At 34.0% G+C, this 27,717-nt stretch overlaps 1 protein-coding gene across 1 annotated transcript; it reads left to right on the top strand.

The window, feature by feature from the left end:
* Positions 1-549: 549 nt before the first annotated feature.
* Positions 550-27,114, top strand: LOC121372200 (transcription cofactor vestigial-like protein 2). The gene is made up of 4 exons (XM_041498484.1): positions 550-686; positions 1,045-1,312; positions 15,296-15,931; positions 25,519-27,114. Exons 1-4 carry the CDS (start codon positions 609-611, stop codon positions 25,566-25,568), a joined length of 1,032 nt encoding a protein of 343 aa, XP_041354418.1. The 5' UTR covers positions 550-608; the 3' UTR covers positions 25,569-27,114.
* Positions 27,115-27,717: the final 603 nt, after the last annotated feature.

Genomic DNA, 27,717 nt, shown 5'->3' with positions numbered 1-27,717 from the left:
GAAGGCCGCGTGACAGCAGAGTTGTTACGCAATGGAATGACAAATCGTGGTCGTCACGGATCACCTGCGTTCCAGAAAGCCTGGCACCAGTGTCAGAATCCGGTTTGTTTGGCCATGGTATCACGATTCCGTGTTTCCGAAAACCTACCCTCTGTTTGAATGACACGACACACGCCCGGCTTATGTCAGCGATCACTTCTCCAAACAAAATTTATGTTTTAAAAAATCGTCTTCCTAATGAGCGAAAATGTCCTCCGTAATTGTATCGATTTACCATTCATTAGAGTTGGTAATTAAAATTAATACCCCACCATGTGAAAGTAAGACTGGTCACGTGACGCCAGTCGACGATTCTAATGTCAATATGGCACTATTTGTTTTCCGCGGAAGCTGGGAGGCTACCGCCCGCTGGTCGTCTCGTGGTTCCTCGCAGAACCTCGCCGCTCTTTGATTGACAGGCGCGCGTGACTCGGGGGCCGACTAATGCCAGCGAAAGACCGCCTCGGCATATGCCAAATATATTCAATAGTGAAAATACCTTGCAAGAGTGTTTGAATGCGCTTGAAGCAACGCATTGATGCTGTTTCTCCGTGTGATTGTACCTCATTATGAGTTGTGTTGACGTTATGTATCAGCCTTATGCATCGGGATTTTCTTACCACCGCCACACCTCCGAACCGCCACAGGTAACAACAAAAATTATTAAATCTTTTACCACTTTTTTTCCCCTTCATTTTTTCTTTTTACACCTGTCGCATAGTTACATCCTTCTGACATTTTTAACCATCGTCTTTGATGTTGTAGCTCTTGCATTTTTGCATATAGCTTACTCGCTATTTCAGACAAAGCCATGACATACCATTGTCTAGTAAGGGCTCGCATAATTCGCAAGTTTACCGCTTCTAGCAAGTTTGGCAGTGCCCGTCCTGCGGATTGCGGGAGTTTTTCAAAGAGGAGAGAACGATATCTGAACCGCGAGTCCCGCTACCTGTGAATGGCGTATTAAATTATCGAGCACATTGTTACATTTTTGTTATTCCTCAGGCTTTCGGCGTTCCCAGGATGCACGAGCCGCTGGACCTGGGCAGCTACTCGGCGTCAACGTGCACTTCAACGACGGGGCCGGTGAAGGAGGAGGAGGAGGACAAGGGTTCGCAACCCAAGGAGACGCATTACCTGAACGCCAACTGCGTCCTACTGACGTACTTCTCGGGCGATACGTCATCCGTCGTGGACGAACACTTCTCTAGAGCTCTCAGTCAGACGAGCAGTTTCAGTCCCGACTCACAAAACAACAAACATGTCGTTAAAGGTAAGCTGCACTTTGTTATCATGATGACGTCGATGCTTTTTAAAATATTAAATATTATATAATAATAATAATAATAACAATAATAATAATAATATAACTACAATCAGTACTACTACTACTACTACTACTACTACTACTACTATTATTATTATTATTATTATTATTATTATTATTATTATTGTTACTACTACTACTACTACTACTACTACTACTACTACTATACTACTAAAACAACTACAACTACTGGTGGTATTAATATAATATAATATAATATTGATGATATTATATTAATGTAATATTGATTATATATTAAAATAATAACATATAACATACTTATTAAATATAATAATGTAATAATATTAACAATATACCAATATGAATAACAATAATAAATGCATTATTATAATAGTAAAAAAAAGTATTATTATTATTATTATTACTATTATTATTATAAAGTTTAAGACATGATGTATAATATATCTCATAAATAAATATATATATATATATATATATATATGTGTGTGTGTGTGTGTGTGTGTGTGTGTGTGTGTGTGTGTGTGTGTGTGTGTGTGTACTGAGAGAGGAGCAAGCTTTTACCACGTTTCGGATCTACAATAATATATATATTATTAATTGAATAGTCTGAACTGAATTATATATTTTTTCATAAACATCAAGTCTTACATTTATTAAAAAGTAAAATCGTATCAACAACATATTAAGAATTTTTTATAAATTGAATTGGCTTACAGTATTTCCTAAACTGGGCTATTTTTATTTTATTTTCATTAGTGTGTGCGTGTGTGTGCGTGCGTACGTGTATGCGTGCGTGTATGCGTGCGCGCGCGTGTGTGTGTGTGTGTGTGTGGATGGGTACTTTGGCATTAAGCAATATATTTATTTTTGTCATGTATATAAAATAACGTTCTCACTTCATAAAATCTACACACTTGTGATGTATTGTTTTGTAGGGGTACGTCCTACATTATCAGTTTCATTTATTATCAGTTTCATTTAATTATTTATTTAACTTTAAATGCAAATACAGGCATATGTAATTCTGCACTTTTTAAATACATGTATATTTATTTATACTTTTATTTACGTGTATTTATTGAGTTTTATCTTTATGTTACAATTACATTGAAGTATTTTTAATATCCATATCTTTTAGTGTTATGTATGAAAATAAGTATTAAAACATGGGGGTTTTTTATAACATGAATATAATACTAATATATTAATAATAATAATAATAATAATAATATAATAATAATAATAATAATAATAATAATACAATGTAATAATAATAATAATAATAAACATGTATTATTATTATTATTATTATTATTATTATGTCTTTACTATTTTGCTATTTATAATTATTTATATCTATTGCCGGAATAATCAACTATCGAAGTAAAAACACAACCCAGAAAATAAAATGAATCACAATGAATATAATAAAAATAATAGCAATATTAATAAATTAGTAATGGTTGTAGTAGTAGCAGCAGCAGAAGCAGCAGTAGTAGTAGTAGTAGTAGTAGTAGTAGTAGTAGTAGTAGTAGTAGTAGTAGTAGTAGTAGTAGTAGTAGTAGTAGTAGTAGTAGTAGTAAAACTAATTGGATATATTATATGTGAATAAAATGTATTATTATTACTATTATTATTATTATTGTTGTTGTTGTTGTTGATTGTTGTTGTTGTTGTTGTCTGGCAAGTAAAACTGTGAAGACCGTTATATTCCATATATTGTATTATGTCAAATACAAGTAATAGAACAAATACTACTCTACTTACAACACGTATACTGTTCTTTCATTTCATATACTTTCTTTAAACAACTAGTGACAAAATGTTGAAACTTATTTTTTTAATTTTTATTCAAAACACTAAAACAAAATAACCTGGAACCTAATATGCGTGATTGTTAGCTTTCTGGTATTCAGTCTTGTTAGCTGATATCCGTCTCACATTGACAAAGATTGTATCAGAAAAAGTAAAAATAAAAACATCGTGTAGCTGATAAATTGGTTTGTGGTGTGTGTGTGTGTGTGGGGGGGGGGGGGGGGGGGGGGGGGGGGGGGGTCGGCGTTTTGTTTTTGTTTTTAAATTTAAAGTACGCACCTCTATGAATATTTTCTTATTACCTTTTAGATTTCAATTTGTTTAGTTGCATCTGATATAATATAACCAGATATTTAAATAAATATTTTGAAATGTGGTGGAAATATTTCATGCTTGATGTTTTTGGGTTTTATTTTTATTTTATTGTTTTTGTAAATAAAACACTAAACTGATTAATAAACGAGTCATCTCATAGAAAATAACGTGTTATAATACAATGAACTGTGGCACGTTTATTATACATCACAGCTTCTTAGAATATAATATAAATATTTAGTAATATGTCACTGTTATGGTTTTAAAAACAAAACAGATTACATACACACTCTAAATATATTATAGAGGTTTTAGTCAATGTATCATTGCAGTAAAACAAGGGGAAGGGGGACATTATCAGTTATATATCAAATATGACACAGATTTTCAACAGTCTACATACAAGACTTTTTATGATATATTGAACGTATTTTAATGCTGTCGTGTTACCTAACTAAATATATTCATTCAATGAACCTCAGAGCGACGCAAACAGATTGTATATTGAAAGCAAATCGTTAAGCTATAAGCTATTTGAGCGTTTACCAAACGAATTTACACAAGGGAGCCTTGCATACATTTAAAAGGACGACCCGCGCTGATGAAATATCCACTCGTCCTAACTTCTTGTGTTGTTGTGCTCTTCGTTTTGTTCCAGCACAGTTAAAACCGCAATAGTTACATTAAAAATCACTTTTTAATTGATGCGTTTGTCTTTAATATTCTTACATCCCGCTGACTGTGTGGGTCCATACAGCGATTCAGTCTGAGAAGAGTATGTTAATATGCGCGCGCCGCTAGCTCGCGCGGTTGGTTCCAAGTAATAAGAGAAGTTTTGAGCAGACGATTCTGTCAAATTGTGTGATGTACGAGTTTTTCCAGATGTTCCGCTTTTATCATTTCTCTTTGAGTATCGGGGTGATTAATTTCCTCTATTGTTGATATCGTTAATGAGTACATAGAGGAAAGTAGTCTCGTTTTCATACATAACATCACTGTAAAATACTGTTATAGTCAATGTTTAAAATTAGTCCATTTGTAAAACGACTGACGTTTTCAGTCAATTTTTATATTGAGGGTTTCACACAGGCAGCTTACAAATTGACTAAATATTTTAGTCATTTTTCAAATGATTTGAACTTGTTACTGAGGATATTATTTAAATTTTTGTTTTTATTTTGTATTATTGCATTTTTGTGAAACATATCTTACTTTGTATTACATGTTTACGACTAATGTTATTCCAATCTAATTAAAATTAGCTCCACTATTACATGTGGATCTAACACCAGCCAGTTGGATCTCATGTCCACCAAACAAAACCTTACTTGCAGAATCATGCCAGTGATTTAAAAATAATTTGAAAATATTCCGAATTATCCTGAGGGTATACGATATGTTTCATGTGAATTACGAATGCCTTATGTAGACCAGTACAACTAATTTTAATCAGATTGCTAACAACACTGCGTAGTCTTCAATGTCCAGGTAACATTTCGTCTGTAAATAATAATATAAATATTGACCAATCACACTTCGCCTTTTATAACGTTATTTGGGAGCATACAAATTCTAAAAATATCGGGCGGGTCTATTTTAGTGGCCGCAGTACAGCGAACCATACCAATACGTACGGGATGGATTATCAGTCTTCAATTTTACATTAAAAATTATTTATTTATTTATAAAAAAAAATAAAAAAAATCAGTCTTCAGTTTTACATTACAAATTATTTATTTTATAAAATAAAACATGTTTTAAGGCATTCGTAATTCACACGAAACATGTCGTATACCCTCAGGATAATTCGGAATGTTTTCAAATTATTTTTAAATCACTGGCATGATTCTGCAAGTAAGGTTTTATCATATTTTTTCTTTCTTAAGATATACAGTCGACCTTCGATAACTCAAACTTCGATCGTTCGTAAACGTCGATCTCTCGAAGTGAAACGGCGGTCCCGGCCGAACTGCTATACAAACTAGTAATAACAGACTTCGAACACTCAAACTTCGAACATTCGAAAAACTCTATCTCTCAAAGTAATTTCTCTTAAACGAGTGCAAAAAAGTACATAACCTAGTGCTATTTGGCATACAGCGTTTTGATTTGTTATGTTATGTCTCGCTATGTTAGTGAGGGTTTTTAAAATGATGTTTGTGATTTACAATAATTTTTCTATTTATATTATGTATTTTTTATTTGGTAAACAAACGTACTTAGTGCTAATCGACATTCAGTTTTTAATTTATTAAAAACGTTACGTTCCGCCTTGTTTTGAAATTTGAAAAATATATCAACTTTAATTTATCGCTTACTTCCGGTTATATGTAAGTACGTGCTTTCAGTTTTCTTTTCTCTCTTTTTACTTTACTGTCAATTAATACAATTAAAGTACATAGAGATGTACGTCAAATTGATCGGATTTATCTCGTTTCTGTTAATATTTACTTAGTTTTATCATATACACAGAAGAAATGTGCTAACATCCGATATCAACGAAATGATAATACTGCAATGCAGTTTCACTTTGAGGTCTGCTGTACGAATTTCGAACACTCGAACTCCCTGAAACTCGAACTATTTCGTCGTCCCCTTCAACTTCGAGTTAACGAAGTTTGACTGTATTGTATATTTAAATTTTTAATGGGTATTTTCTATTTTCTTTTAATTCTTTTTTGTACATTTTCTACAATAATAATTATTTAATAGTAGCAAGAATGGATAAAGAACAAAATAAAAATGGGCTTCATTTTGCATCATGTTTTTAAAAATATATATTATTCAGAATTTAATTTAAAATGCATTGTATAATATTTAATATTCGTCTTGGGAATATTTCCCAGGGAACTCGGATGATGTACCCAAGACAGACCTTCAGTAGATATAAAATGTGTTTGGACCTTCAGTAGATGTAAAATGTGTTTGGACCTTTAGTATATGTAAAACGTGTTTGGACCTTCAGTATGTATAAAACGTCTTTGGATCTCCAGTAGGTATAAAACGTCTTTGGACCTTCAGTAGGTATAAAATGTCTTTGGCCCTTCAGTAGGTATAAAATGTCTTTGGACCTTCAGTAGGTATAAAATGTCTTTGGACCTTCAGTAGGTATAAAACGTCTTTGGATCTTCAGTAGGTATAAAATGTCTTTGGACCTTCAGTAGATGTAAAGCATGTCTGGACGTTCCGTAGATGTAAGCACGGGTAAAAGGGTTTATTCGTTAAGTTTAAAACTGCTGTTTTTGTCAGCGGTCTTAGTTTCGCTGTGATATACATATGTCGAATATCGACCCGTTAAAAGCTGCAGTCGTTAAATATTATTAAACATTTCACTACTGCAAAATACAATCACAATTACAGTTTTAAAGAGATTGCCCTGCTTGCTACTGTTGTATTATGTAAAATCAGATCAATAGAATAATTTTTATTGACTAAAAGCTGATTTAAAATGTTCTTATTTGTTTGTATTTTTTGTCACATACTTGTACTAGCCCGAACTGAGATTTTAGCTCATAACCATTACATACATACAAGCATACATGTATCCAGTATATATATATATATATATATATATATATATGTGTGTGTGTGTGTGTGTGTGTGTGTGTGTGTGTGTGTGTGTGTGTGTTAAAAAGGTCGTTAGTTGTCCTATCAATAAATTGGTGTGTTGTTGTCACAGCTTATTGCTGTCATTCCCTGTCGCCTTGTGATTCATGAGTGCATGCCATCACAGCTGTATATATTCCACTGTGCTTTATCCTGTGCTGATTTGGGTTCTCTAAGATAGTCTGGTGAGTGGCGGTCCTCTTACAGGAGGCGCGGAAGTGATAAAACAGCCTGTCACAGATCTTTTAGGGGAGTGGCGGTGGCTCATCAAAGAATCACGTGTTTGCCTAAAACATTCTTTTGACTCTGCCTTGTTCAGAGATACGATTTTGATTTAATTGATTGTAAGACAAAACGAAAAATTATTCATTTCGGGAGTAAAAATGGAGAATAGTATGTTTGTGTGTGACCTACATTAGAAAATAAGCTAAAGGATATTGAAGTATGGCGTGCGAAAGTTAGAATATTCATGTAGATGGTCAATTCAAAATGTTAAAATAATGAAAATGTATTCTCGAGATTGCAGCTTTAAACTTTACAATAGCTTTACTGCGAACATAAATAATATTTTATATTTCAGATATTGTATGTGTCGTTGTTATAACGAAAACAGAATGACGGATTTCTCTTTTTAAAGCTACCAATATCCGGCAAAATTACAAATATGTGATTAATATGTAGAATCAATCACAATGTCAATCTGAGTGAAGTTGTTTCCATTGTATTGCAAATTATCGTATTGGTGGTACCCGCATTGTCGTATGCCCGTTTCGCGGTTATTGATGCGGATTCCTTGAACCGGGGCCCTCGGTTCATGCGGTAATTCCTGATTACCGCAACCAGCCACAAACGGCGCTCTCTTTTTAATTGAAAAGAATGGAGATTTCTATTATTGCAATTTGTAACCACCGATATAACTGTTTGGAAGTTCACGACGAGCAAGTTTAATTGCGTTTGCTATGTCGTTAATTTTGATCTGTCTGCGGATGTTATATTAAAATGTTTTGTCGTCATTGTGGCTTGTCTGTAGTTTGGTTAATTCTACATCAGTTGGATATTTCAGCAACAAAACTTTTATTTAAATGATATCTATAATCGTTATGGAAGTTAAAACGATTCCAGCATATAAACGTAGGCCTAATGGCGTTAAAATGTAATATAACCGTAGATGTAAGCATGTGTGTTAGTAAATATGTCAATATACAGTTGTATGTACGGTGAAAATAAATGCCACTGGAATTTTGATCGCTTCACAGCAGCGCAACATGAAACATCTGTACAGTCTATTTAAGAGTTGTTTTGGGGTCTGTTTGTTTGGTTTTTGTTGTTGTTGTGTTTGTCTTTTGCTTTGGTTTTTGGGGAGGGGGTATTTTTCTGTCTTTTTTTTTCTTTCATTTCTTCTTCTTTTTTTTAAACTGCGACTGATGCAGATGCAATCGGAGCTCTCTCGTAACTGTGAAATCACATTTGATCGTTGCTATCAAGTTGATCGTTTACTTCAAACACACTAAATCGGCCGTAACCTTGTAAACTCTTGAGAACAGACGACCGATAAACTGGGGGGAAATCCCCGCTACCTGGTTTTGAGATGTTTTTAACAACTCGTGTGTTCTCCGTTTCACTCTATTAGCGCAACTCGATCCATTGTTATTATGTGCCCCTCTTTAACTCGGTTTAAGCTTTGATACATGCCAGGTCGCTCGTTCGGATGTGTACCTTTTCCTCTAGTTCAACACCAGCTTTTTGTAATGGGGTTCGAGCTTGTGTGCGATTCCGTGATCACCCACCGCTTTACGTCCCCGTCTGGGAGCCCGCCATCTTAAAAGACGCCATTATTACCATCTATGTTAAACGGCGTGTTTATCCCTCATTTCAACAGGTTAAACAGCTAACTTAATTGAAGACAAATTTCACTGGTGTGGGCTACTTGCTCTAACCCGAAAGTCATTTGAAATTTCTTTCAGCACATTTTCTCGTTAAAAGCGCCCAAATCCTCGGCTGTGGTGTCTGTTTGTTTTGCCTGATCCCGCTAAGCGATGATCGTGCTTGTGCCGGTGTGGCCAAAAGTGGCCAAACTAACGGGGATAGTTTTAACCTGACGCGCAATATTTAGCATGGGCCAGAAGTCCTGGAGACACAGCAACAACCATTGTTTCATTTCGTCTTCTCAAACACCAAACACCGAACAATGTACCGCTTGCAAATAAGGCACACTAGCTTTCTGAGAACTGTGTTGGGTAACAGTCTACAATAGGTGAACAATAACGAGATTTAATGGTGGAATAATATACAAAACTATACACTATTTTATTTACTGCTACTATGTGTAATATTAACTTTTTGTTACATAACATTGGTAGGGGTGTAAAAGGAAGTTAAAAGGACATATCCTAGTTTTTCAACACTAAGGCATATTTTTTTACTATTACTATTTGATAACTGAAATGATACTTTACTAAGATTTTATTGTTTAGTTTATCCATTTCCGTACATTCGAAGTGTTTTTGGTCATCCTGGTGTATTTAATATCACAAAATGCATTTCTCATTTTTTTTTTTAAACGCACGTGCGTGTGAGAAGTAACAGTTATGGAGTTGTTTTAGTCTATTTTTAGAGGGTATTTCACCATTTCAAAGTCACAGACTCATGTTTCACTCAATTGTAATTTTATCCAAATGTGTTACAGGTTTGTAGATTAAGTAAACGTAGTGTTAATTTTCACAGGTTGAAACTAGGGTCTGTCCCTTTAACATTTCATGGTTCTTTGATAAAGATGTTTGGTTCTCATGATAGATACATGTTTAAAAGTATGTGTATTATACTTGATATACACAGTGTATATATCTTTAGACATTACTTTGTGCATATGGACAATACATATATATTACTTTAGGTTTTAGAGTTATGTGCATCTGTGCCTACGTGCTATATGGCAATCAAATCCATTCATCATAAAATAATGAGCAAATATAATAAAAATTATATACATAACATGATTTAACATATACGTCATGTGTAAGTGTTTTGAAGTGTAGATAATTATGATGTATGCAATATGCATATTTAGTAGTTGAGAAGAGTTGGTGGTAAAGAATAACCGAGTAACCGAACACTGCTGTTAAAAACACTGTTCTGGGTTTGCTTCCCTTGTAAAATGTGTCCGACAAATAAACATCGTTTAATGACTATCTAGATATTCATGGAATCAACCACTATTTTCCTAAATGCCCATGCGACTCTGCATTATGCAGAGATATGGCCCTGATCACGTATTACGATTTTGTCTTTCAGATAAAATTTCGTACTAAATATATTTTCTTCTTTAGAATATCACTGTATATTCAGTATGTTGCTGGTCGTCATAATGTTTGTAAGTAGCCCAAACTGGACTTTACCTTTCGTACGTACAAAAACATATATATGTATATTAGGAAATAGCACTAGGATAATCAGTATAATAATTAAAACGTCTGTTAGTCGGCAACATCATAAGAATAGCAGCAAACACAATTCAGTGGTTTTAAAGTTTAGATCAATGAGTAAAGGAAAGTAAAGTAAAGTTTGTTTTATTTAACGATGCCACTAGAGCACATTGATTTTTTTATCTTATCATCGGCTATTGGACGTCAAACATATGGTCATTCTGAGACTGTTTTTTTAGAGGAAACCCGCTGTCGCCACATAGGCTACTCTTTTACGACAGGCAGCAAGGGATCTTTTATTTGCGCTTCCCACAGGCAGGTTGTTGAACCAGTTATGGATCACTGGTCGGTACAAGTGGTTTACACCTACCCATTGAGCCTTGCTGAGCACTCACTCAGGGTTTGGAATCAGTATCTGGATTAAAAATCCCATGCCTCGACTGGGATCCGAACCCAGTATCTACCAGCCTGTAGACCGATGGCCTAACCACGACGCCACCGAGGCCGGTAAAAATGAGTAAAGGATGTTCTCACGGTACGAGTTTTGTAGTAGCGACTTGCAGACTCGAATTATAAGGTGTGAACACCCCACAGTTATTACAATGTCGGGATTCACGTGTTACTTCAGTTTCGTAAGGGTATATATTGTGATGGCCTTTTAAACCCATACATGATTCACATAACTACAGATACACTGTCAAAAACTCATTGTTAGGCCTAAAAATATGTACTTCCGGGAACGTGCCGAAAAACATTAGGTAGAACAGGTGGGGTTTTGATAGGGGGTTTTGTTTTTACTATATTTACCTCCTATGGGTCAAGGTATAATGTTATGTAGTTATTCTTTTCAGCACCTAATTAATTGGGGGGGTTTTAATTGAAAGAAAAACCAATACATACACAAATTTAGGGTCAGCCCTTTTATCAGATAGATTCCGATTCCCGGAAACACCATTTTTAGGCATTATCGATGTATATATATGAGATCTGTATATACATATACATATACATACATACATACATATACATATACATATACATATACATATACATATACATATACATATACATATACATATACATACATACACATACATACATACATACATACATTCTATTTCATACTGTTGTCAAAACTAGTATTATTTCAGACTGTTGCCCTCTTGAAAGTAGTTACATTTCAGACAGTTGTTTAGATGAGAGTAGTTCCATTTGAGAATGTTGTATGTGAGCTGTTTTATTTTCAACTGTTTAGCTGTGTTTCCGTGGTTTGCAGAAATACTGCACGACCAAAGTAAAAATAAGACCTCTTCCTTCACCTCTTATTTCTTTATTGTAAATCGAATAATACAATACTTTGTGTCTTGGTGTCTAATGTAAAGAAACAGAGGAAACACGAAATTCGATTGATATATGAATGGTACACACATGTTCTATTTTCGAAAAGAAGAGGATCATTGCGTAAAGGAACGCCGGAGGAGACACAAGCTATGGTTGATCATAAATGACACATATTACAATAAATAAGAACATAATATATAAACATAGTATCTAAATATATATATATATATATATATATATATATATATTATGTTTATATTGATAATGGTACAGTTTACAAAACATATATTACAAAATACAAAAAGTATACACACGTAATGAATTACAAACAGTAATTTTAAATGATTGTACAGTTCATTTTTCAGGACGGTATAACGTGTATTTAAACATATGGGGTTTTTTCACAACAGATCTCCTATTTACACGATTTATATATTTGCATATTTATTATTTATTTATTTATTTATTTATAGCTAATAGTACATTAAAGGGACATTCCTGAGTTTGCTGCATTGTAAGGTGTTTCTGACAAACAAAATATTTCTACGATTAAACTTCCATATTAAATATGTTTTCATGTTTAAAATATCAGTCTCCGTATATTCAATGTGTTTCTGGTCGTCTTAATATTTGTAAGAAGCCCAAACTGGATGTTGTGTTCAAATAATTTCGTACGTACGAAAAAAACATATTTTAGGAAATTAAATGAAATTTAACCTAATAAAAAATATTATAATGATCAGAAACACGTTTAATATACAGCCACTAATATTTTATGTAGAAAAATATATTTGATATGTAATTACAATCGTTAAAAAGGCTCTGTTAGTCGATAACATCTTAAAAATTGCAGTAAACTCAGGAATGTCCCTTTAAAAATCAGTTTATATAAAACAACAAACAAACCAAAATAGTATCTAAATATTTAAAACGGATACACATGTAAAAACATTTGCATATATGTTTATAAAATTATAAATATAAAACCACAAAAGCAAACCTAAAAGCAAATATATTATTAAAATATAAATAAACAGAAATATAAGGTCAGAATATAAACAAATACAAATATCAAAGAACACATAAAGATAAATCTTATTTTTGTAAACGATTGTTTTATCAAATATTATACTGTAATGCTGAATTATCGTATCATGCTGGGGGTTTGTAAATATGTTTGTATAATTATAAAAGACGATTTATTGTGAACAATTATTGTATCAAAACAATTTGATGTCAGTACTGAATTAATTCAACAGAGTTTTATTTTAAATATTGAATAACTGCAATTGACGTTTTATCAAAGTACTGAATAAAGAATTATCGTACCAGAGCACTATTTTGGCCAGTGGCTTTTATCAGAACAGTGTATTATAAATGAGAAAATATTGTAAGATATGTAATATACAGTAAATCAACAATGCCATATTCGTTCAGAATAAAAATGTTTAGATAGGTCACATAGTAAGGTAAATATTGAATTATTTGATCAGAATGGTTTTATTGTACATAATAAATGATTGTACTACAACTGGTCATAAATATAAATATAATATAATTGCATAAAAAATATTTTAAACAAACTCTTAGAACATTAATTACATTAATGTTTAAATGTATAATTTAATTCAGTGTATATCGAAAGGCTACATTTAGTGTGTATTGTAAAACACGCTATTGTCCGCTTACAGCATGCACTACACTGCATGGCGGATGAACACTGATGGAATGCAGCGTAGCGACATGATCACTGACAGGACAGCTGCGTATATTTATGTTTCTGTATGACCCGTCATGCAACGTGTGACCCAGACAAACAAACATGTGTTATGAACGTATTGCAGGGTATGTGTATGTGTGTGGGAGAAAATATTAACATCTTATTAGTCCCAGGCCTTATCTCTCTGACATTTTTATACAAATGTAAAGTATTCATACATCCAGTTGTTGAACATTGAAGATCTGAGTCTCTAATTCTAGCTTTGTAAAGACGTATTACATATTTCCGGTTGTGTTTGCATTTTCGTACAGGGATTTGACAACCCTAAACGAATAAAATGTCATTGCTTGAAATCAAATCTTAACACGTGAATAGCATGTGCGGGTTTTTTTCTGAAATGAATACATATGTGTAATACTGCCAAGTCACTTTCTATTGTTCATCAAATATAATTCCATGATATATTATTTTAATGTCTCTAAACGCTATGAACATATATATTTTCATAAACATAATACATTTTAAATCACATCTCATCATGTAAACTATCTGAACATTTTAATTCTGAAATGAATATAACATTATCAATTACAATACACTGTTCCATACATATCTGTTGCATATGCATTTTAAACTCTCTTAACATTTTGGACTTTGTTGTATAGTAAATATTTTAAAATATATATTTTGTGAAATATTATTGTGCCTTTACAAAATAATCTTATCTTTAGTCATTTGAGCGGTTTCGTGAGTGTACCGTATTAACTTCCAGTTTAGATGAACAATATTTTTAACAGTACTCAGTAGTGTACTTCAAGACTTAGGGTACTAGTTTACTTGTGTTTTTCATGAGCTATATACTACACAAAACAAATAACGAGTTTCGCACACAGAGTTGAAGCCATTTCTTACCACTTCATTTAAACACTTGAGGGCTGCTAAGGCGGTAATTAAAACCGTGACTCGTAATTCAAATTTGTTTCCACAATTGATTGTTTTCGCGGGTTTGCGTGAGTAATTACGACCAGACTGGTCAGCTTGCACAGCGGCCACACTTTGCGTTTCAACCTGACAACGACGTCTGTGACGACAAACCCGACCATTGCGCTTTTCTGGCATTTATTTTCGTCACAAAGAAAGGATTGATTTTAATTGTTTGGCGAAACTGGAATACGAAAGACGAAACACTCCTCGGGTGATAATGAAAATTCTTCACAGTAGTTGAATAGTTTGAAAAATTACATCAAGGATGAAAGCCTTTTGATGTTTTGGGGGTTTTTCACTTTGTGTGTTCGCCGCTGTCTAAAACTTTTGTGTAGACATGCATTTTAGATCATGATCAAATATATATTTAAAACGTAAACTGAACGTTTTTACGAATAACAAACAGGTAATAGTGTATTTGACAACGTATGACGTAACAAGTAGTTCAATGCTAGTGTATTCGCCTGAGGTGACCTGGAATTAATTTACCTTAGTAGATCCAGTGGGGGTTTCCCGTTCTAACCTCTACTTCACGGTAAATATATCATGGGTCGTGGTATATGACGTCACGTCTGTCAAAGGTGCTAATTAGTAGCAACTGACTCGTATGGTTACCCATACAGCAATGCTGGGTTATACATAAAACTAATGAATCTGCTTTGCTTAGGCACAATATATAGTGGACACAGTAGCGTTAATGGTCACCCGCACTTGCTTTCATGGCAATCTGAGCGACAAAACCAGTAAGGCACATAAAATCGTATCTCTGCACACTGCAGAGTCAAATGAAATTTTGGCAGGTCTTGATTGCTCCTTCGAATACAGTAACTGTCAAGTGCAGTGTCGGAAGTTTTGGAGGTTTCCTTTATAGAATCTTATTCGGCTATATAGAAAGAAAATATTTTTATTTTTGTAAATGGTTTTTTTTTTTTTTTTTTTTTTTTTTTCCAGACTCACCCCTCATGTCTCAGAGGAATTTCCCGCCATCCTTCTGGAACAGTAACTACCAGCCTACGACGGGACTCATGGCATCGCACCACGACTTTCAGTTCTCGTCTGCTCCCTATTTTCCGTCATCCTTGCACGGCATCTCGAGCTTACACCAAGACCCCTGGCATTACCCTCTCTCCTCCCAGACACACGGCGTGTCGTATCCTCACAGGTCCATGCACTACGACCTGTCCTACCCGTCCATGGCCAGCACCAGCAGGTTTTCCCCTGGAAACTACGGCACTTTGTTGATGCAGCCCTCCATGAGATCGAGTCAGTTTGGAAGCATGGCGGGACAGTGCGATCTCACGAAGCCGTCCGACGCATCCAGACCCAGATACCCCGATCACAGAATAGGATCAGACTTCCCTTCACATACTGCTCTGCCAGGTAAAAGAAACAGTTTTGTAGATAATAACTAATTTACTTAATGACTTACGATATCGGCTTTATCCTGTGATGGTAAGAATGGAAATCTCCCATTCGGCCGGAACAGAATAAAGCCTATATCCTACGTTATTAATCAGTTATACTTTTTATCCTGCAGTCCATAAACATTGAGGTAAAAAGCAATACTTTTTTTTATTATTTTACCTATATTGTATTATGATATAGTGGTCAAATAAACGATTTTGTAATGTATCTATGCATGTGACGTCACGTGCGTGACGTCAAAAAATCATAATCTGATCTGTTGGTATACGCTTTAATCGATCATCATAATCGGCCAATAGAAGCAGTGGTTGCAGGATAAAAAGACATTATTATGCCATTGGTCATAATTCTCATACGCGAATGAGGCAGGGAACTGGGAGGCTGCTCCCACTACATACACAGATCTAGGGAATAGAGCGGGGTTGTTTTTACAATAGATGATGGATGTTTTAGGACAGATTCTTCTGATACGGTGGATTCTTTGGGGGAGGAAGTTTATAACTTGAGCTAGGGTAAATGCTTGCTGTTATGTTTGTGATTCTCTTGCCCTGCCTTTGTGTTATTGTATGCAAGATTTAGTGCTGATATTAAAATATATACCTTGAAACATTTCGGGTAAAATTCATTCCAACACCCCTAGCAAAATGTGATCATATACGTCTATGACAAAGACCAAAATTAGGTGTGTCTGTCCTCTTATATATAAAGCACTAGATAGAGATTCATGGAATCAACCACTATTTTGCCAAATGCCTATTCGACTCTGCATTGTGCATAGATACGGCCCTGAACATGTATTACGTTTTTATCGTTCAGATTTCAGAGTTTTAAAGAAAAAGGTTTTAAAATGAAACAACAGAAATGTTGATTATTAAAAAAAAAAAAATATTTGTATTTTAAATACATTTAGTTTTTATATTAAATTTTAATATAATAAGTTTTATGTTATTTTGTAATGCCCAGTTTCAATATGTGGTGGTAACATAAAGTAAACGTTTTAAAAATAATAATAAATACCGTTACGATTAGGCACATTTCCCCCAAATATTACCCTAATAATGTTTTTAAATCAGTTTTATGTGTGTGTGTGTGTGGGGGGGGGGGGGGGTTGTTGTTTTGTTGTTGTTGTTTTGTTGTTGTTGTTTTGTTTTGTTGTTTTGTGGGGGGGGTTTGTTGTTAGTTTTTTTGTTTATTTTTTGTTGTTGTGGGTTTTCTTTTGGGGGGGTGGGTTTGTTGTTGTTTTGTTTGGTTGGTTTTTGTTATTTTTTTAATAATGTGGTAATATAGTAATACATTGTGCGTATAATACCTATTGTTTTGGTTGTAAAACTGCAATAAAGAACAGTAGTGATCATAAAACAGAAAATGTTCTAACGGTGATCTAAAAACTGTTTGTAACCTCTGCCCTACACAATACTTTGAAGGTTAACTAAATGTTTAGAGAAACTTTAAAGGAGCGCAAACCGGGCGTACATACGCACGTACAGAAAGGCTAATCATTCTAGACCTGCTTTCACATGGCCTAAATTATGTTTTGAAAACATCATAAAATCAGACTCAAAGTTAGTTTTGGCACTTATCACAAATATTGGATAGTTTGGATTGAGACATTGTTCTGCAGTAACAATCAAGAAATAGGACTGGTTTGTGATTATGCATTATCATTCTAGGAAGAATAGTCATTACTTGATTGTTTCTGTAACTAACCTTCTTTATGACGATCATTGTATTATGTTTACTTCTTGAACAAAAGTATATAATTATGTTAATGTCATTTTGTAAAGGAAAATGTTGCTAACTTGATGTTTAAATTAATTTATAAGCAATACAACAGATTGAAGTGGGATGGAAAATAGCATTGCTACACTAATAAAAGTGCAGAACATTTTTAATTTACAAAATGTATACTGAGTATTTTTAATTTACAAAATGTATACTGAGTATTTTTAATTTACAAAATGTATACTGAGTATTTTTAATTCTTACAATTTTATTTATTTTTAACTTTAAAAATGTGTACTCTACTACCAGTATATTTAAAACAATGATTAAATACAATTACTATTTATAGGATGTTAAACGAGCTTCCATTTCGTATTAAGTTTACATCTCGAGTGAAATAATTTTTAGCTGTCACGAGCATGAAATGTTTTTCACGAGGGACATAAATATGATAAGAAATGGTAGCGAGTTTAATATCCTATTTATTACCCATAATAGATTTTAATTTATATCACTGATCTCGTTAGGTTGACGTTCTGGTAGGGGTGTACACCGCCAATCGATGACGCATCGTGTGACGTTGAAATGCTACTTCCCACTTTACGTTATAGTGGGACATAACACTTTCATATGAATTAAGATATTTTTAACCATATGGGCAATAAATCGTCAAATCAAAACCCATTTTTCAGATTAGGTCGTGTATTTCGATGGACTTTGCGAAAACTAAATCTGGTTTCTTTTGGTGCCCAAGATATTGAGTTTGATAATGTCAACTTACGCTTACGAGCTTTGCGTGTATATAGTTCATCTTCGTCTTATGGCGTGTACTATTTTAGTAGTTAATGATAATCATTGAGCAAGTAGTTTATTTAAAAGAATTTTATCTTTGAAAGTTCAGGTTCTCTGAGAAACAATTTCTTCGAATGCAGTATGATGTGGTGAACTGATTGCCGACGACTACCTTGTTGGATTGGTATTTTTACTGTGATATGCTTTGTGGTATTTTATGTCTAGTGGTATTAGCTCAATAAAGTTGTCACCGATTCTTCTTTTTTAATTCGCTATCAATTCTCTCTTTGGTACTTTTCTCATAAGTCTTTCCAAATTCGAAAGTTCTTACTTTCACCAAAGTTCTGGGGGTTTTGTAGGACTTTAAGCGACAGAACTAGCACACTGTTTCAAAGTCAAATTATTCTCTAGGTAATTCATGTCTTGTCGATGCCAGTGTAGCTTCTTGAGTTCGACCTACGACTGCAAAACCATCAACTTTCTTGTTGGTGATCATGTAAATGACTTGTAGCAATTGTTCTTAAGCAACAGTGGATCTGATTGTTGCTTAATAAATTAAATTTCCTTATTGTCTTTGACTTGTAACATTGATTTCAACCGTTCATACCAAATCCATATTCCAGCATCATTCCTTATTTTGACCACAAAAAATTGAATGATTTATGGCCATTGATTGAACTGTGCCGCAGTTTCTTTTCATCCTCTTGTTTTCAATATCTTGAGTGGGCTGGAGGTCATGGTTGCTGAATTATGTTACTCGTTTACCATTAAAGATAAAGTAAAAGATTCGTTGTAATTATGATGCAAGTATGATGAATTCAGATTTGGCTGGTAGACTAACCATAGTTCCTCACAAAAATTGTCATCCTAAATTTAGAAGGACTCCGCACATGTTTCAAGCATAACAGTATCTGGTGCATAAATGCTAGTTCAAATTAAATCACAGGAATTTGCTGGAAGAAAGTTTTATGACAACAAATCCTGTCACATAGCACACCAATGGTAGCCAGGTTCTTATTTAATGCGACATTCAAAGTTACTTGCACTTCGAACTTTGACCTGGAGAGATTCAGTTTGGTATACAGCTACCTCCTATTTGTGCACTCAGTTTGGGTTAGATCCAGTATAATGATAACCACTACGCCAGCGAGTCAACACTTTTGGTTACTGCTTTCCTCAAAGTATACATGCAAATACTATATACCTAACAATATAAAACTAATCACAATCACAATCATTGTTCCCGCTGAAAGTAATAAAAATGGTCGTTATATATTAAAATATAAACCAACACGAATTTTCGTTATACAAATGTATGTTAAAAGAAAATTCAAATACATGTTTTCACATAAAATCTGAACAACAGAACTGTTATATTTTAAATTTTGAATAAACTTTACATAATATTATTCTACAGTTTTATGTGTAAGATTTCTTTATCATATGATAGGTTTTTTTGTGTGAGGTTTTGTTTTGTTTTTCGGGGGGGGGTATCATATGACAGTTATTGTTTGTTTTTTGTTTACATGTGAAAATGGCACAGACAGACAAAACATGGCCTCTGTCAACAGTCGGATTTATCCCGGTTCGATACGTCAAGCTTTGGTTTAAACTATTTTGGTGTCATTGATTTGAAACCTAGCTGGATAAAATACCCACCAGAACGGACCGCGTAAAATAAGTGATATTTACAAATGAGAAAACGTTTGTCTTCGTTGTCCTTTTCAACTTAATTCACTTTTTCCATTTTCTTCTCATTTGTTTATCACTATTGTTATTAATGATATTAATATTATGATTATTAATTAGTACTATTATTATTATTATTATTATTATTATTACTTTTTTCCCCGAGGGTTTTCTAAAGAAGAGAAATTAATTATCAGATGAACTGAACAAGCGATGGTATCACACAACTAATAAATAAAACGCTTCGTTTTAGCCATTTGGAAAATTCATATATATCTTTAATGTTAATAAAATATTACATGCAGAACAAAACTAAAATACCATCAAATATATTTCATGTTTGGAACGAAATGATTTGCATGCGTGTATTTCATCTCTGGCAAGAATAGATCTATAATGAACCAAACTGGTGACAAACGTGCGAATACGATTTAATAAACAAAATGTATTTCTATATTCGTTTTGTATCATGTGTGTTCGGAAGGTATTATTTGTGTTTAATGCAAAGAAACAACTCAACAAACAGTATCTCGTTATAATATTATTTTAAATATAAAATTAGTAATATACTATAAATTTCTATTTTAAAAAATCTCACGAATGAACGAAAACAGAAAATATGTTGCAGAAATTATTATGTTGGAAATAATGTGGGATTTAATAGAAATATTAGAACACTGGTGAAAACAAAAGAACATCCACTATATCATGATATTTGTAAAAATAAAATTAGATTCAGACAGATATATAACTAAAATACTTTAAAATATACTGTACTAGTACATAATATTTAATTTTTATTAAACATATACAGTTATTTATATAACTAGAGATACCTCTAAATGTATATCGATATTTTGTATTATTGGGGTAAGAATATACGTTTGTTAGTTCTAAATATCTACAAATGATTCTAAACTTAATGAAAAGATATTGTAGATAGTTCTAATATACACAAATATTTCTGTACTTTGAATGCGAATTCACTGTAGATAGCTCTAAACGTGCACAGGTATTTCTATAAGGCGTACAACAATTGTATTCTCCGACCCTATCTAGAAAAAAAAGGGCCGACCCTAATTTATTTTTGATGTGTTACTTTTTTATTAAGGTTGTTTGTTGGGGGGTTTTGGGGGGAGGGGGTGTTTGTTCTTTGCTTTTTATTTGGGTTTTTTTTTTTTATAATATGTAGGTGAACACTGGATGTGTAGGGGTGAATGCAGTAAAAAAAAACAGAAGAAAGAAAGAAAAAAAAGACAAACCATCGCACAATTATTTTAGGCCATTAACAAGAATATACAACTACAAGCTCTAAGTACGTGTAGCTATTTCAACAAGTGGAATATGAACAGGCTTCAGATAGCTTACATATATTTCGTACTTACTTGGTAAGTATTTGACGTACCTATATCCACTTACGTTCAAGCACGCAGTCCTGGGGACAAAGTCCAGCAGCCTTGACTGCCTCTCCAGGACTTGAAGGGTTTTGGACAAAAGGTGCTATGGCTCTGCTTGGTTAATTAGTGATCTATAATCGATAAATTAGTGGGTTTTGACTGTCCCCTAAAATAAAATAAAAGAAGTAGACATGTAGACCCATATTTATGCCACAACCTAAAGAATATATTTCTGCAGCTAATAAAATATAATATCTTTGACATAATTTTAAGTATGCATTGGTTTAATCATAATAAGCTGTGTACTATATATATATGTGTGTGTGTATCTGTGCCTGTGTGCCATTGTGTGTGTGTGTGTGTGTGTGTGTGTGTGTGTGTGTTTTTTTTTTTGGGGGGGGGTTAATGGGTTAAAACTAAATTTTAACTAGTTCTGAGCGTGTACTAGTTTGACATATAATTCGTTATTGGTGTTTTTGCCAGTACATGGGCTGTCCTGATACAGAGAGTTGACTTTCTAAAACATTAGGGTGTGCAAATAGGCTTTGTGTTGCATCCCCGCGAGTTCGTCATAAGGTAAATGTTACAGATAACGCCTGACCGACTACACCCTAGAACAGGGGCGGTAGTACAGCACATGTAATTACCAAGGGATGTTACAGACATAATCACGGGGTCATGTATTTTATTTTCAGTTTCATTTTTAATGTATTAACATTTTTATTAACGACATTTGATTTATTAAATTAGTATTATATTATTATCATTATTTTCACTACTGCTACCACTACTATTTCAACCACCAATTCTACTACTACTACCACCATGATATTACCACTAGTGTTAGTATCTAATGAAATTAAACATGGTATTAGTTTCTTACACACCAGTCTTCAAGTGGCTAAAAACTAAAATGTTGCAAAGTTAAATAACTGTAGATTCGTGTTTAAAACAATATGTATTTGAAACCTTCAAGGAAGAGGTCTTACCAGCTGACCAGTAACGAGCACTGTTCAAAACACATCTTGGTGTATATATTTCTAAATATTTCCCAAATGAAATTAGCTGTGTAGTATTCGTTGTATCTAACCGTCATTAAAATGAACGCTGTTCGTGGAGAATTCTGTTATATGATGCCTTGCATTATTCCAATTTTAACAAGGAAAGTGTCTTAGAAAAGTGTTTTGTTCGACACAAATATGTACTATGTAGATCAGTGTTCCAGAATGATTAAATCGTAGGATGGGAGGTGGTTACAATTTTTCTAATACTAACCGCACATATTGTTAAAAAAAAAATATACTATTATTTTCGTGAAAACAAAATGCAATAAATACACCATATATTTGTCTAAATTGCAGTTGCATATCGTATATCACCCATTGTAATAATAATTGATGTATCACCCTTAATGTAGATTATCCTCGGAGCAGGCGGGGATCCAGGGGGTGCTGGTGTGCGCATCCCCTAACACGATGCATAATGCATGTTAGTGTACTGTGGAATACCATAGATTCTCTTGTTTAGACATCGCATCTCCTCCTTAGAAATACCCTCATACTGATGTGTTGGTGATGTAGCCATGTTAATGGCTAATATCGACTGTCCAATACCAACAACATAAATATTTACAGTGTTAAATTCTTCCGTCACCCACAAATATGTTCTGTATGCCACATATTCGTGTTTTAACTCGCATTACAATGTAGGTCCATCGTGAACACAAAACTCAATAGTGCCACGATGGAGTGTTTTCAATACAAACAACATTGATGTATTACTATAGGAGGAGGTTTTTCTATGAGATACTCAAATAAATACATTTTTCATTGTTACATACTCATGGATTTATCTTAATAATAACCTATTTTCTAATGCATCTAAATATGTGGACTGGTAATGATTGTGAATAACAAATAGTTTCGTATGTTAAATTCATGGACTAATAATGATAATGGATAACAAAATTATATTGTCGTGTCTTCTTAAAGTCGTGGACTAGTAATGACAATGAATAATAATTGTATTTCTTTGTGCTCTCAAATCCGTTAGTCGATAATAATGAAGAATAAAAAAATATAATCTATTTTCGTGTGCCCTTAAATTCGTAGACTGGTACCAATATAGAAAACCGGCCTCGGTGGTGTCGTGGTTAAGCCATCGGACATAAGGCTGGTAGGTACAGGGTTCGCAGCACGGTACCGGCTCTCGCCCAGAGCGAGTTCTAACGACTCAATGGGTAGGTGTAAAGCACTACATCCTCGTCTCGCTCACTAACATCTAACCACTAACAACTAACTGACTGTCCTGGAGAGACAGCTCAGATAGCTCAGGTGTTTGCCCAGGATAGCGTGCTTGAACCTTAATTGGATATAAGCACGAAAATCAATTGAGAAAGAAAGAAAACATAGAATAGCAAATGTGTATTTGTGTGCACTTAGAAAGTATAGATGTATTAATAACAACATAAATCAAAAGAACCAGTTTGTATAACATTTAAACTCGCTGAAACATCATATCGACTGAAAATAATGTAAAATCACAGTTTAAAGATACATAAAACTTGGTACGTGAGGCAATCTGGGTTACCGCTATCTTAAAATATAGCAGTTTAAAGGCTCGTATGGATTGGATGCGGCGTGTGAAATAATCGTATGTGGTGTCTATCCCTAAAACGCAAGTCCTAGACGCAACAGTCTGGTCGCACGCACGAACCGCACCCAGTCTATATGACCCTTTAAAGAGACCGCACAAATATTCAAATGGATAACAAGCGTCAGCATATATGTACACGACAGAATCGAATGTATAAATAAAATAAAAAAAGTTGTAACATGTACATTCCTCCACTTCATAGAGCACGAAAGTGCACGACTATAAAATAGTATAATCAACATATAATTACCTTTGTACATTTCGCATTTTATTCCTATACATTTGTTTTTCTTTCTGCCCTGTACATACATATATATATATATATATATATATATATATATATATATATATATATATATATATATATATATATATATATATATATATACATGTATGCATATATAATCATAATTATGTAAATCATAAAAAGCAGTTATACTATTGCAATGGATGGGATTTGTCTTAATCAAAAAGGTATTACAAAATGTTTTTTATTGATATATTTTAAAAATTGTAACTCCAGTTATATGCATGGCATTGTTGATGAAGAAAGAATAAGGTTATTTTTTACAACCATTATAACATAATTTTTATATTAAACAAAAATGAACAATTTGTACCAAATAACAATGACTCCTATGTTCTGCTCGATAGAAAGAAAAAAGCTCTCCTCTAAAATAAACTGTTTTATTTGTAGTAAATTTAAGATGCGATTGGGTAAAACAATTGGAGTGTTCAGCGTTTTGTTTCAAAGAGAATCGGTGTATTGTTTTGACCGCCATTATGTGACGTCAATGACCCCCCTCTCTCGTGCTATCAATTTACATAGACCCTCATTTCTCGGCAGGGAATTCAGGCCTCGCCATAACGATTGTATGTGTATTTAAACGTTGTCGCTTTTACCACCGGACTATGTTGGGTGCCACTTGAAAAGTGGGATGTTCCCGTATTCTCTTGTTTACAGAACCAAGAAAGGAAATATTTCAAAATGACCTCTGACAAGGAGACTAGTTATACATTAGAGTGACCTGCCCTTGTGCACTCTTCCCGTTTCGAGACATGTCGTGGTATTAACGCTATTTTGTAGCGCGTTTGTATACTTGCATTTCTTTTTCTTTGTTTAAACTCGGCTTTTAAAACCTAACAACAATAATAGAATTTGAGCCAAAATATTCTTTTATTACGGTAGCAGTTCCTAAAGCAGATCATTCTGACAGCCTTGATAACTGAGTGTATTTATTTTTCATGACTAAACACTTTGAATAATGGAGACTATTTGTCTTTCAGGGCTCGACAGTTCCATCCAGGAGGCGGGAAAAGATCTCTACTGGTTTTAGAGGGCTACAAAAAAACCTGTATAGCATGCGACTGGAGAGTTCAGGCCCAGAGCCCAATCCTCGGGTCATATTTGTGCAGTTAAGCTGAGAGAGATTGCCAACAAGTTCCAATTAGTGTCTTTGGAAGAGTTATTCGCCCATCCAAGATGGCTGCTAGCTGGGACGATCGATTCGATAGCTGGGAACATGTTGGTTCAGGGATTATCACGCTCAAGGAAACCATCTGAGAAATGTGGATTCGCTCTGGACAACTCCCGCCTTGGAGAAGCAGCAAGGTTTTGTTTGAAAGTCCTCGCTAAACATCATGGTATCTGCGACCAGACTGCTCGCTGTGGTTTCGCTTATGTCCCGCCAATAAAGACGGGCGATGTATTTCCCGCTTTTTTTCCACAAGGGAGACAACTGAGTTCTGTCTACAGAAAAAGACGTATTGCGTTGAGGTTCGAGCGATTTCAGTGAAATCTTTGATATACCACGTGTTGTGTTCTGACAGAAGTGAGGATAACAATGACATAAGTTCTGTTCCTATGGTGGGAGAACGCTGAAAGAACTTTTAAACTCATGACATGTCACATGACAGCAGTCTCGGTAGTGTGTAGTGTTCTGACCAGAATAACGTCAGTGATCTTAACCCAAAGCATAATCAACTTGGCAGTTATATTTTTTATATAGGATATTAAGAATGCAGTTTAGCATAGAAATACAAACTGTTGAAATACAATAAATAACATCGCAACTTAAGAAATAGTGGTATCATGCAATGAAACAATTATGGGGTTTTTCTCCTAATTTTTAATGCAGTTTGGAAAAACTAATTATTGAAGGAAAATTGTCAATGTTTAATATTGTCCAAAATCAAAAACATGCAAGAGTATGATATTATAATTTGACAATGTTTTCATCATACGCCAAATTTCATTACAACTGTCATCAGCGTGTGGAAAATGAGAAAAGTTAACCAACATCTTAATACATTATTTTCAGTTGGTCACAGCCATTTGTGTTCATATTACCGTCACGTTACCGTGATTTAAATGCAGAAGTGGACGTGTGTTGCATACTATACCGGGTGTTATTGTTACCAATATGAAGAGTTGCGTATTATATTATTAACATACCACACACAAAATTGTCACGGTCAACACGCAGAGCTGCAATGCTCGTACTGCATCTGGAATTACCATCGTATGCAGAAGTATATGATGGTCATTTATTACACCGGACGTTGTGACTTGCAAACAAATCTGTATAACAGATATATAACAGTTATAATACCGTAACTAATATTCAGATTTGTGAAAGTCTCACTTGTCATACCGGAATTACGGATAACAATCTGATTTATATAATATTCATTTATCATACTAGAAGTTATCATGACAAAAAGGCAAATGTGTATAATTGTCATACGGTAATGTCATTACTCATTATTAGTCATTCAGGTCACTGTCATTAAATCATGCCAAATATAGCCTGTGATAAAATGTTATTGTTATTGTACAGAAACGTGTTATCTTTTGTAAATAAAATCATGTCAAGAATCTCACTGCAATGTTTTCTCTCTTATTTTATTAATTATGTATTGTTTTAATTTACGGGGGTGGGCTTCCTCTTTCGCTCTTTATGGTGTATACCACCACATCAAATCCCATAGACGACAATAGTAACATATGTGACTGAAATTCCTACCTGCAGCGTATCAATCAACATAAACGCCATGGGTATAAATACTAGTACACCTCACCCTTAAAGGTCCTGGACGGACGAACCGACTGAGGCCGGTACTTGTGCCCAGGACAGGCGTGCGTTACAACAGCTTGCTCTGAATGTGCATGTTAAACAATTTTCCTTCCTTCCCTTAAAGTGAATCAGAAAAGAATTGGGGGTGAAGCTGTTCATTTCGGAGATAACGGGTAGCGTCTACGACTACCCTAGTTCCGCATAAAATGTGAGTACTTTTCTTTTACAGGTACCTTATACATTCAAGCACAAGGCTACTTGACACAGTGGTACTAGATGAAATAAAATTACATACATTTTTTAGTCCAGATTAAACTAACTTGTTTTTACAACCAACACACACGTTTATCACCAATCACAGGACTTGTGGTATTAACTGCTCTATCAAATGTTTGGTCCACCTCTAACT

The sequence above is a fragment of the Gigantopelta aegis genome, chromosome 4, assembly GCF_016097555.1.
Source record: "Gigantopelta aegis isolate Gae_Host chromosome 4, Gae_host_genome, whole genome shotgun sequence".
NCBI lineage: Eukaryota > Metazoa > Mollusca > Gastropoda > Neomphalida > Peltospiridae > Gigantopelta > Gigantopelta aegis.
This window is presented reverse-complemented; position numbering and strand designations above follow the sequence as displayed.